A 13767-nucleotide genomic window follows, 5' to 3' on the forward strand; every position below is an offset into this window, starting at 1 on the left:
CCTTCCTCATTGTGCAGCAGATGTGCTTGATTTGAAAGGCATATGGACATTTGAGAACTTAATGAGTTGTCTGATGCGCCATTACAATGGATGGTCTCCTATTCACAAATTTAGACCTTATTATGGAAACTGTTACTAAATAATTGTTTGGCAAAGTTTATTTTTATTTTGAAATAAGGTTCATAAAAACTTCACCACTTTTCCAAGATATGCCTTCATGGTGGGCATGTTGGTCAGAGTGCTTTGCTTTTGGTTTATTATTATAGCAGTTAACACTGAGTTTCAGAGCAGCAGTGCCTTCACTTCACTTTCTAAAATAGAGGGTGTGTTTGTTTCTGGTCACCAGTTGCCTGTACTGAGCATATGCTTTTCAGAAAAAATTTTGAAGGACAGTTGCAGGCTCTTGTTCTGCACTGCTTTTGGGAGGTCAACACTGTGAAATAAAAAAAAAATTATGAATCTTCCGAACAGCAAATATTTCGGTTAACAAGGCCTTTTATCTGAGAAAAGATCACAAATAGTGTCTAACGTCAGTGGGCAATATTTCAATTTGTTGATCAGCTGCTGCACTGAATGAGAAGAAGCGTCTTCCAGGGGTTTGACTCCTACTGCATGAACTACTCTTTCCGTGTTTCACTGGCCAATCCATAAAGTATTGTTAAATCCAGTTAAATATTATATAGTATTGAAGTGTGAAAGATTTTTGGTATGCATTTTATAAACTGCCAGTATTCAAATGATCAGTTATACAGCATACAAAAACTGAATTACGCCTTGATGCAGGTCTACTTATTAATATTTAACTCCAAAATACTGGTTACAGTGGCAGTCATAATCAATTCAAACCTGAGCCCTTAATGTGTGACATAACAGGCGCAGATGGCGAATGGCGGTGTATTCATTCAATGTCCAACGTAATAAGCATTACAACAGCAATGGTTACTCTTATTCAGAGTTTGGGTGCAGTGACATAATATCGTCTGTCCTTTTAGCAGAAATTGCATTGGTGAGGCAAAGAATGTCTACGTCGGAAACGTGTTCAGTTTATCCAGCTATGAAGATTCTTTCTGGAATGGGGCACTCGAAAATCAAGAGAAAAGGAATTACTTGACATTAACTGTTGGCAGAGTAACATAATGCTTAAGTTGCGAATGGCCGAGCAGGACCGCCTTACACATGGAAGGGTGTTAATCAGGTCTTCAAGTGACTTAAACAGTGTCCCTAGTTTAGAATCCATGTAGAGCAGTGTTGAAGTCTCTCATAATGAGGTTTAATGAAAAAAATGCTTTCTTGGCTCAACTTATCGCTCAAGTTCAATTTGAGAACATAGTCAAGGAAATGTATACTCATGTCTGTAAGGGATGTCGCGAGTTCAGCAGGAAAAGGCTACAAGAAGCCTTGTAGTTCATTTGTTACATTAATATTCGTTATTTACATGGGACACAAAATTCGCCCTTGGTACACAAATACTAGGTGTTGTAAACCACCTAGACCACTTTCATATAATTGATCTCGATAGGATGAAAGGATGGGCACTGCAAAACCTGCAAGTCACATCAAACAAGTGCACCATCCCCCAAGCTAATGCCCTAACTTACTTTGTTACAAAGGGGCGTCGCTGTGCTTTCAAACTGAGCAAAGTCACTAACAGAGGGTTAAACTTGGAGGCTATGAGACTGCATTACTTGAGAGAAGTCATTTTGGCAACAGCTTATCTAGAGCAGGCAGGGATGAATAAAACTAAATGTGCGTGTTTGAGTTGAGAAATAATCAAGTGACGCAGATAAAGACATGAATTCGTTGTTTGTAAACCCGGATGAGTTCAGCAGGCAGTACGGATCTCTTATAGTCACCTTCTGGGGTTGCACGGGATCAACGACGGCCGCCTCCCTGGTATCCTCATCAATGAGGAGGTACATATAGTTATCCGTAAGTGCTGGAAGCAGCTCGACCTTCATGTCTGACTGGGCAACTAATGCGGACTTCCTAAAATCGGATTCCTTGCGAGTAAGCAGGGAGAGAGACCCCCACAGAGCAGGACCTGTAAACACAAAGCAAGAAGCGCTGAAATTAACGTTAATGCACACGGCACAATAAATGACCAACACATACACCACGCTTCTGTGACCTATATATATATTTTTTTAATTAACTACGCACGTAAAATTACATTACTGACAAATACAGACTAAGGACCTGAGTTTAATTCAAGACTTGAGTAATGAGGCTCAAGTATGGTCCATGCTCCTCGAAGAAAATGAGGTGGGAATGGCATGCAGCTGTGCTTAAGAATGTATAGACCTGTGAACACAGGGGTTCTGGGATTGGATTTGGAACGTGTGTACCAAATGTGTGGTCTTGTTTGCGAGTGTCAGTTGGGAGTAGGTATTGGCTGCGTCACTGCTATGTTTCTACCACTGTAGCACATTATTTCTTCTTATTATTAAAATTAAGAAATGTTATTCCATATCCAAGACGTGAAGTTTATATATTTATGTACTCACCAGACTGGTGATGAGACAATAATGTTGTATGTCTGAGTGCTGCGATAAGTCTCCTGAACTTAGGCTAGCATCACCTCAGCCAGTGGAATTTACTCCGGGGCCTTGGAGTAAAGTAGAGCTGCACATAAAGGATCTTTTAACCTTGGCCTTAAGGGAGTATCATTCAAAGCGGTCAGAGGTGCACAAGGCTTTCAAAGGGATGAAAAACGCGGTAATACCGTTTTCAGAAGATTTGATTTGAAGAAAAGGACTACCTGAGAAGTAATTATGGATAACCGGCCCCAATATTTTAGTGGGGAAAATGAGTGACTATTTGAAAAGCTGTGGGAATTAATAAAATAGTGGTATTCCATTCCGAATCTAATGATCTCGTCGAGAGGTTTAGCCACATAATTAGGGAGTTCAATCAATTGACAATGAAGGTTCACATATGGTGGGGGAAGGACTTGCAGTTAAAATTGCTACAGTATACCACTACGTGACATTCTCCCCCAGTCATCACCCTTTGAATTGTTGATGCAATGTAAACCTATCATTCAATTAGTTCCATGATGGCTAAAAAAAAAAAAAAAAAAAAAGAGACATTGTGAGGATCAAAAGAAAGTGAGATGTGATTTGGAAATTAAAGTAACTAATTTCTGGGGGAACTGAAAGAATCTTTGGATTTAAGGACAGAGAAAAGCTGCAAGGTGGACATTAGAGAGGGACAGTTTGTATTAAAATGTCTAGAAGCGAGAGGAAAGGAAACACGGTGGTCAGATATGGATGAGTAATAGGGATTCTTTCTAGTGAAGTAATAGTAGAGAATGTTAAAGTGTGGCATTTGGGAAGAATGTCAGTCTAGATGTTTCCTTGGTAATTTCTAAAATGATCGGATGGTATCAGACTGAATCAACACGTTCATATACATGGAGGAGTTTAAAATCAATGACATTTATTGAAGGAATAATGGGGGCAGAGATGACGATTGGTAGAAAAGTGAGGTTTGTGTGTGGCAATGCTGGTGACTGTCTGATGGAGAGAGATGTGTTTCCTTGAAGGCTTGCCCAAGTTCATAGCACTCTAAGCAGAGGTGGTATGTGTTGACAGATTTCAAGGAGGCTTAATGATTCAGCAGTATTACAGACTGCACACAGCATGTACCCTCGCCGTGTTCATTAGGGTTATTTAGTTGTGATATTTTGGGGTGTTTATTAGTGTTGTTATAGGATGTATGGTGATATACCTGGGTATGTGAGTGCTGCTGCGTGTATTCGGGCAGGTATGGTATGCAAATGAGATTAGGTGTCGTGGATATGCGAGGATAGGAGTTCAGAGTGCGGACTGTGCATTTGGAATATATCAGTTTGTTTGCGATTGTCACATTGAATTTAGCACCCACTGTATGTCTACCATTCTTCTGCCACTGCTATCTCGTTTATGCTCATTATTAATATCGCTCTACATACCAAGCATACGCCGTTTTGGCATTACGGCAGCAAAAGGTATTTGAGGTACAGGTTTCAATTCGTAGATGGGAATGATGCAAGTTAGCTACAACACTGTTTTAAATAGAAAATGAGAGAGAGGTGCCCATCCGCTAAGGATTGAAGAAGAGACGTTTACAGACTCTCAAAGATTACTTGGGGAGAAAGCAGGACCTTTCTTCAGAGGTCCTAGAAGCCACTGTCTCTGCTAATTTCAGAAAAGGAGACGTTTACGGAGTTTCCGAGGAAAGATTTGCTTAAGAAGCAAAGGCTTACTTCAGAGGCGGTCCTAGTAACCGCTTCCTTTGCTAATGCTGGGAGAGAAGTTTACATACTCGAAAAGAATTGCTCACACAGTGAACAGAGGCTTCCTTCTGAGGAGGTCCCTGCAACCACTACCTCCGATACTGGTGGAAGAAGAGAAGTTTATGGACTCTCAAAGGGAAGGTTTGCTTAGAGAGTGAAGAGAGTCTTCCTCTTTGCTAACGCTGGACGTGGAGTAGTTTGCAGACTCTCAAAATAAAGAACTGATTAGGAGTGAAAAGAGCCTTCCATCAGAATAAATCCTTGTCCGGCTGCCTCTTCTAATGCTGGAAGAAGACAAGTTAACTGACTCTCATAGTAAGGGATTGTTTAAGAGTTAACATAGGCTTCTACCAGAGGAGGTTCTTGCAACTGCCTCCTCCGTTAATGCTGGAAAAAATAAGTTTATTGACAGACAATGTAGGGAGTGCTCAAGGAGCAAACTGAGGATTCTTTCTGGTACTAGCAACTGACGCTTATGTTTCAAAGTTCAGGTCGGATGAGTTCTTAAAAAGGACTTTACCTGTTAATCCATTTTATATTTTTAATAAACATGCAGTGTTTACTAAAAATACAAAATTGATTCACCAGTGGATATTTTGCACTTGATAATACGGATTAAGTTTATTTTACACCTTTCTCAGGAAAAAATATATGGGCGAAGATTGCAAAAAAAATGTGCTATTCAGCTATACCGTGGGTCATCGTTTGCTGATTACCCAGCTGATGAGAACTGTGAGAATGCTGAAGAAGAACCTTATGGTTTCTCTTACTTATACAAACTATGAGATAAAATACGAGAACCCAAAGTGATGGGATGATTCATCCCCCAGATAACCAACTATAAGGTTACTGCATGTAATGCCTTTGTCAATAAGAAATGCACAAAGTTCACTGGTCACCACCAAGCACAAGGGAGGATCTAAACACTAATCAAATATGAACCAATTATTTTGATCGCCTTCGTGGGCCATGTAATTCACTGAAGGGCGCGACTCATTACTAGTGTGCAATGCACCCGGTAAACAAGCCTCGTAATGCTCCGTCACTGTGACACAGCAGAAGTCCGCTTCAAAGCTCAGGGCCAGCATTCAAGGCTTGGCATTAATTTAACACCTGGTTGCAATCAGATTCTACAAAGTACACAGGAAAACCTCTACTGCCACAGGGGTCTCGGTGTTAACACAAGCTAAAAGAAGAGCGATTCCTGTGGTATTCGTTTAAATATGTATTTAAACTGTCCCCTTACAACCATTGATGAACACATTTTTAAAGGACTTGATCAACTAACTTCCCTTAGTCATTTATTTTCAACTAGGACAGCAACAGGTCACTTCCTTAATAAGCAACAGAAGAAAATTGGTACATAATATTGGAATGATGTTTATCCATAAATTAAAAGATTAAAAAAATAGTTTTACATACTTTCACTTGTATAACGGTAACGGAGCTAAAAAAGCACAAGCACCATCAATGAAGTGGGAACTACAGATTCACCAACAGCAAGTATGTACAAGGCACATACATCTTTTCTAGTTAATTCTAGTTTTAAAGTTGAAGTTTCCAAAGACCCCATTCATTATGTTACCAATTATATATTTTTTTATTAATGTCAGTTGTGGATGTCCCACGATCAGGGCTCTGAAAACAGAGTGACAGCACTTTACTGCTGGGTGCTATAGTTACAATGCGTTGTTATAGCACGATGAAGACCGTAAGCACAAACAGACAGCATCTATAGCTGGTTACAATAGTGCATACGATTTGCTTTATTATTTCCTACTATGGTTCAGATTCTCTTATTCAACAGTCTAAGCGCAAGTTAGGTCATAATTATGCCATTTAAAGGAGGCTCGGGAAGCCTGTTATAGCTCCATAGTTTACCAGTCAGTGGCGCCCCCGGGGTCCTAAAACTTTTGTTTTAAACTGAGTTGTCACTGCTAGTGGAGTTAAAATAAATAAATAAATAAATAAGGGGCAGTGTAGCCGAATGGCACATGGGCAAGTATCCGAATAGTGCACCTCATTTGTTGAAAATGCATCAAGAATCGGATGTTGTAACTGCATAAACATAATTCAAAAAATGCGTTTATCAGATGAAGCTAACATTTTTTTGCCGGGAGTAGTCTGAAAAAAAAAAAAAAACATGCGTGGTTGGTCCGATATGCATAAAAAAGCCAAGAGCAGGTTTTTAATGTATGACGGCATCCTCCCTATTTGTTATTTTGTTATGTGGATTTGTCTAGTGCGACTAGTCACCCTGAGGGAGTCTGGGCGTCGAAGTAGACAGACGGAGATATAAGACTGAAGGTATTAGGTGTAGACCCGGCAAGTCAATTGAAGAGTCAGGTCTTCAGCTTACTGAGGTATTCAAGAATCCAGGTTGAGGCCCAGATCTGTGGAGGGATGGCGTTCGAGGTTCTAAGTGCAATGTAGAAGAATGCTATACCTTCTGGTCTTGTTTTCTGCATGTGAGGGTTGGTGCAAGTGAAAGAAAGGCTGAGCACAGACGCCTGGTGGGTTGGTGGAAGTAAAGGTGTTTTTTTAGGTATGTTGGACTGATGTTGTGCAGTACCTTGTATGCACGCGTGAGGAATTTGAATTGGCAGCGTTTGTGTATAGGGAGCCAGTAGAACTCTGGCGCGTGGTGTGATGCAGGTGCGTCGTAGGAGGTCAAGGATGAGTCTCGCTGTGGCGTTCTGGATGGTCTGAAGTCAGTGGAGGAGATGGCTGGAAATCCAGACATGTAGTGCGTTGCGTAGTACATTCTGCTTTTGATGAGGGTTTGTGTGACGGTGATTCTGGTGTTCTGGGGTAGTCATCTGAAGATTTTGTGGGGCATGCGGAGAACGTGGAAGCAGGAGGAGTTGACCGCGTTAACCCCTGCTGTCATGTTGAGCTTGTCGTCCAGAATGATTGCCAGGCTTCTTGCGTGGCCGGTTAAAGTGGTTCCAAGCTCTGATGGCCACTAAATGGAGTCCCAAGGACAGTTCTGGTTTCTGAAGATCAGCACTCCTTTGACGGAGTTAAGTTTTAGGCAGTTAGATCTATTCAGTCTGCTACATTGATCATGCAGTTGGAGAAGTTGGTTCTGGTGGTGGTAGACTTGCCAGTCAGAGAAAGGAAGACCAGCGTGTCAGTGTAGGAGATACCTTGTGACCCGAGGATGTTATCTAGCGGTGTCATGTAGATGTTGAAAAGGGTTGGGCTGAGAGATGAACTCTGGGGTACTCCGCAGATCAGATTCTTGGGTTCCAAGGTATAGGATGGTAGTCTGACTCGCAGTGTTCTTTTATGAGGAAGGGATGTACCCAGTTCAATGCAGGTCCTCGCTATCATGCAGTCTTCTGATGAGCGAGTGGTGGAAGACTGTATCGAAGGCGATAGAGAAGTCAAGTAGGATGAGGGCTGCAGTTTCTCCACAGTCCAGTATTCTGCTGATGTCTGTGGCCATGATGAGTGCTGTTTATATGCTCCTGTTGCTCCAGATACCCGATTGGGTGTGGTCACACAGGTCGTGGGGTTCAAGGTGGTTGGTGAATTGTTTGCTGATGGCTTAGCTATATTGATCTACCCTACCTTGACTGCAATATATAAAGTTAGACGTTTGAGGTATCATTTGATTGTCTTTCGAGAATTGAAGGGGGGGGAGGGGTCAGAAGTGCAGCTAAATGAAGGAATCTCGCCTGTAAACACTATCAATATGCAAAGAGAACGTGTGGTGTGGCTGAAACACCTGATAAACATACTTGGGTAGCACTTGTGCCTCAGTACTGCCTAAAAGGCAACTGCTGCATTCAGACTGTTTTTGTAGCTCCTTAAAAGCATAGACACTTCAGAAAAAGATTTTGTTGCAGCCTAGACTGCGGCAGTATGGTCAGGGTAGATCAATGCAGCTATGCCTTTGTAGTTCAAATCACACTTCCCCATTGCAGAAGCAGATTATATTACAATCATTAAAACTGAGAAAACATTCTTGTATAAGCAACACCAGTTCGGGTGCAGACGTAGGGGCATATCTATGGCTTTCTTAATAACGAATAGGTCAGCAGTTTGATTTACCTTATGTATCTGCTAGCAAGAACTAAATGTAATTCTCGGCTTTGGTCTGGTTTGTATATTTTGGGACCCCGATATTATAATGTTCTTGAACTTGAATCAAGGGATATCAGACTTATATTGTCCAAGAATATCCAGCATATGCTATCATATTTAGTATGTCTCTCCTCATGTGAACCATGCGTTCTGTCACTGTACCTATTCTGTATCTGCTGTGTGCAGACCCTTCTACGTCCCGCGCAGTAGGTACGAACTTCAAATCGGTTTGGTTTGATTGTGTACTGAAAGTAGCTTCCTGTTTCCTCTATACAGTTTTAGCCAATATTTTCTGGACTGAGACTTTTGGTTATTTTCCCCACTGACACAGTCCACCAACCTCCCGAGCCAGGCGGAGGACACCGACAGTTGCCTTAACAGTCTTTTGAGTCACAGCCAAGGCCATGCATGTCACAAGCAGATTCCCCTGTTACTCAGCTCAGCGCAAAGAGCTGCGTCAGCAGTTTGTGAAACAAATGTATCAAATACTAATTGGGTTCAATCCAGGTAGAAGAAAATGTGCTACAAAATGGAGGCACTGTGGCAGACAGAGACCCAGGGGTCACATCAATGCCCAGTCTAGGAATCGGCCAACGCTCAGGCACACCAAGTCCAGATTACATTGTAACTTCAATTTTATAGCGCTTGTTAACCCTAAAGAGGCGTTGAAGCACTTTAGAGCAAGGAGCGAGCTACTCCAGAACCCAGGCTAATAGTGGATCCAATGGTATTGTTGATTATAGGGATTAGTTATATGCTTTCAAGAAAACAAAAACATTCCTTTTTGGTGTACTCATCATTGGGGCCCGTGAGGCTTCAGAAAAATGGTTGGTGAAAAAGATAAATAAATAGGCTGGTGGAATTTAGGTATTGTTTTGATGCCTGTATAGGGTTTTAAAGAAGGAGCTGTTGCAATCCATGAAATGAGATGAAAGTCCTTTGCAGTAATACAATTTAAAGAGACTAAAGTAAACAGGACTGAGAGGAGGCTACGTTCAGAATAAAATACATTCAGGAGGATGGGAAGTGCACAGATGGCCACTCCGAAGTAAAAAAAAAAAGATAAAAAAAAAAAGACAGAAATCAACCAGACGTCCAGATCAATTTTTCATGCAGGGTTTTAGGACTATAGTGGTAGAAGACTTTCTGAGACAGCCAGCAGTGTGAGGACACACATTTTAGAAAGAAGCAACATTATACATAATGCTTATTGTCTGGGGCAGACTGCTTAAAGATGCAATTCCGAGTGTACAGAGCTTCAAAACAATAAGAGCCCAAAGCCTGCCATGCGCCACGTCTAGGGCAGCCCATGTAGAAAACGTTAGGCATATGCCAAGCTTTGTACAGCTTCTGTAGGTACACTGAAGAAGGGTGTGGAAGTGCAAATGCCTTCTTTAGGAAAGGTCTGATTTAATGATATACACTCACTATTCTGCATGAAATGTTACACTCTGGAAAAAAAAATTATTTGGCACAGGTTAAGAGCATCTTGTCAACGTGCAGTCAGATTTTCACCTTGTTTTGTTAACCAACCCCTACCTAGCTCTAACATCTCAACTATATGTTGTGCGTGTTGTGGATGACCCAGTGTGTTACATGCATTGTATGTATACATAAAACAGGGTAATGAAGGCCAGTGGGTTCCATTTTGGATGCTCCTGACCTGTTCCTGTGCATAAAATAGGCATGAGGTTCTTTTCCCAGACAAACAGTATATGCTGACATTTCTGAAGGAGGGGGGAGGATATCTAGACACTAAAGTGGGGACAGAGGACAGGGCTTCTAATGAAATGTAATCATGTCCTATTGTGGAGCGGGGATGCTAATAAGCATTCCTGTAGCATCGCCACTTGGTTTAGATGGTGGGCTGAAGGGTGGGACAGCAATCTCCATTGTTAAAGGTCACAAGGGTCCTTTACATGAGGCCAGACTTATGTCTCTTTCCCTGATCACGGTTTGTGTTGCTATAGATATCCAGATCCACAAAGTTAACATCTCTCTTGTGGGTGCTCCTGGCTGGAGGCCACCCTGCTGTTAGGAGCGTCCCTCTGCACAAAGCTTGCCTCTACAGAACCACCTAGAGACAGCTGAAAAACAAAAACACCCCATCCAAAACCGGTTTCTGTATATAAATACAGAAAGGAGAAATTTACAGCATGCACCTAGATAGTTTTATTTTGTATTTACTTCTGCTGTGTATGTAGGTCGTTCAATGGCAATTCATGCAACTGTGTGCTCCTCGGGCATTCCAGTTTCTTGCTAGCACCACCAGCCACCCCATAGCAGGGTACAAGACTACAACTGCAGTTGTCATCCACAAACACTGATTACCTATTGTGAGTTATTTTTATTGCCCACCAGAGCTGCAGAGTTCCAAATGGTGAGTGACACTATTAAGTTTCAGACAAGGAGCAGTCTGCCTCCAGGTAAAGCTGAAGTCCACATAGCGTGGGCGTTTCTTAGGAGTCACCAGGGTCCATTCTGACTGTAAAACGTATGAAGGCCACCAAACAGTCTCTTGGGATGCAGACAACTTCTGCCTCAAGCTGAGGCACTCATGGGGCAGGGTCTCGGTGCTTTCCACCAGCCAATGACTTCTGGGAAAGTTGACCTTGGTGCATAGAATAAACCCAAGGGAAGGGAGCATTTCAGCTCTCAGTACAGAGAATCAGCAGCCCATGCCAGTATTCAAGCACTCATTATCTTTTTTTTGTAATTTGTTATTTTATTTATCAGTGTTCAGTTAATTAAAACTATTACACAATCAATATACAGATAAAATGTCATGAGATACAAAAAAGGCCGATTTTAAGTTAAAATATGCAACTTGATTGTGGAGTATTACAGAACTGCTTGCTGACTAATTGTGCGCACATGCCTTAAGCTCTTGATCTCTAGGAGCTGGCTCCTTATTTTGTCCAGAAATTTCACCAGCCTGCAGCTAAGCTGCACATTGTCCCCTTTGATCCAGGCAAAATCGCTGGCCTGCACATACCCAGTCCCCTCTGAAGCCATACTACTCGTAGAAGCCTATTGTGGTCCATCATAGATCTTTTGCAGAGGCATATCTGATGGATCCGTGTTTCTGAAGCCAGCCCGCAGAGCCGACAGGTGCCCGTCATGTTGCCTTGTGTCCACCTGGGGAGATGGACATACATAGGAAGACAGCCCATTCAATATTTCAGAAAAGATGCTTTAATCCGAGGATTAACTGCTACTGCCAGGGAAGACTGTGGGATTAAACTATCGTATGATAACAGGATGAGCCAGGCATGGCTTCGTTTCGATAAAACATATTTTTCCATTACCTGGGAGAGGGACTTGACTCTTTCTTTCGTCACATATTCGACGAGCTGATACTAGCTGAATTGGGGTAGTTGGTCTACCAGGTCCAATGTCGCCAGAGAGGACTCAAAATTAAGATGAAAGGGGGAAGTTTGATTGTGCAGCGATTTCAGCACAGATGAGGGAGCTTAGAGAGCATTGTCTTGCTGTTGTAAGTTTATAGCTTAAGTTAATAAATGCCCCTTTTCTTGCTAGCCTGCCTGACCAAACCAAATTCAAGATGGACCTGGGCCAGTGAAACATGGTTTGGTAAGCTGACCAGCCCCTTGAAGAGCTTGATGATCGCTTTGTACAAGTGCTCCTCTCCTCTATCCCTCAATGCTTCGCTGCTGTATGTAATTGTTGGAATTAGTTTGGCGTGGATGACCTTTAGTAGCGGCAGATAAGTTGAAGAACCAGTGGCGTTTTTAACATGCTTAAATCGCAAATTTAAGAGAGATGGATTTCCGGCTGAGATTTTCCAGGTGGGGCTTGAAAGAGCCGTTGCAGTCAAGGAGGATGCCTAGGTATTTATATTCACTCATCTAATCAGAAGGGCCCTCTAACTCCAGGCTGCAACCTTACCCAAAAGAACAACATCAATGATCATAGCTATGCCACCTGTCCAATATGATCCCATCCAGTGATCATGGCAGCATATGTGTTCTTTAGTGGCCAGTTATCACCAGACTTACTCAGGTAAGGGTGAAAGAAGGGTCTGAACAGGTACACCTAAGTCAATGTATGCTGCAGCACTACCCCAAAGTGGAAAATCAGAGCCCAGGCCACCACTCCAAGAATCAAAGGACTTACCCCAAGATGATTAGTGGCATCTCTAGTTCTCCATCTCCAAGGCCTTCAGGATATCAAGAGGACAAAGGGTGGGGGTTTTCAGGATCGTCGCCACTGCACTACTTCTATAAAGTCTTGACACTGCAGAACGGTCATGTTATGCAAAACTCATAGGCTAACTGGTGGACCCTGTCTCCACCAGGCAGCCACAAGTGAAGACGATGGAGAGAAGGAGTGAAGATTTCAAAGTTGAGCACCTGAAACTTCCACAAACACTGCTATGGCAGCCCAGCCTCGCATGGTAGTCAGGTTATAGGATGGGTGAGGAGGATTTTGGAGGCCAGCGGGAAGAGCTCATTCAAGCATGATCATCTTAGTGATCATCTCTCTACTGCTCTTGGAAAAAGTGGCTTTACATTTTACACTCTAAATGGCAATTCAGTACCCATTTTCATATTTAAGTCACTTTCATAACAGTGAATTTTTATAGATAATTGTGGTACCATCCCCAGAACTTCTGGAATATGATTGTTTTCTTTTTGACGGTGCATAAACTGAACCCAAAGCCTGGATCCAGATAATCCTGTAGGTTCTCTCACAATGTTTAAGAATCTGTCTCATTTGTGCAGTGACATTCACCTGGAATTACTTTATTCCACATGCACTGTGTTTTTTCAAAAGCGTTTGATATTCAAAAGCTTCACATGGAAATTAAATGAAAACCATTACAAATACAGAACAATTAATACAGCATAAAATAATTTCTCACTAATGTTGGCCCTGCTAACAACAGTAATGATTTGTTTTTAGGTCAAGTGCAAGCGCTCTGGCCTGTTGTAATCTATCTGTGGTCTTCTAACCATGCCCACCATCACTCGTTCATGGGCTTGCTTTTCAAAAATCCTTTGACGTCATTGGTAAATGCTTTAAGTTTGTCCCTCCTTGGGGCAGTTTTATTACCGCCTTGGCCATCGACCCTGTTACATAGATAATTTCAAGTTTGCCGATACGTTTGACTGCAAGCGAACTTCTTTTTCCTTTTGTGTCTCGCTTTCTGACTCATGCTCATAGCGGCCTTGGTGCTTTGAGTCGACTCGCTTATGTCAACTGTTTTACTTTTCATTTTCAATTTATGTAGCAAGAAAAGTCCAGTTAGGAACTAACAAAGGTAATAGCTCTAACTCGAGCAAAAACGAGACCCATTGCATTGCAAATGCTTGTTTATTTGTTTATTTTCCACCTCGTTCAAACTTCTGCAGTTTTGAAGTGCTGTAAGTAACAAA

At 42.0% G+C, this 13767-nt stretch overlaps 1 protein-coding gene across 5 annotated transcripts in view; it reads right to left on the minus strand.

Moving 5' to 3' along the window:
• Window positions 1-13767, minus strand: part of HAGH (hydroxyacylglutathione hydrolase) — a 397775-nt gene that overhangs the window by 315853 nt on the left and 68155 nt on the right. For all 5 annotated transcript variants that reach the window (XM_069209801.1, XM_069209803.1, XM_069209800.1 and 2 more), the window contains exon 2: window positions 1854-2041. In XM_069209801.1, the coding sequence (XP_069065902.1) occupies window positions 1854-2041 (188 nt within the window). The remainder of the gene's footprint in view (window positions 1-1853; window positions 2042-13767) is intronic.

The sequence above is a fragment of the Pleurodeles waltl genome, chromosome 10 (assembly GCF_031143425.1).
Source record: "Pleurodeles waltl isolate 20211129_DDA chromosome 10, aPleWal1.hap1.20221129, whole genome shotgun sequence".
NCBI lineage: Eukaryota > Metazoa > Chordata > Amphibia > Caudata > Salamandridae > Pleurodeles > Pleurodeles waltl.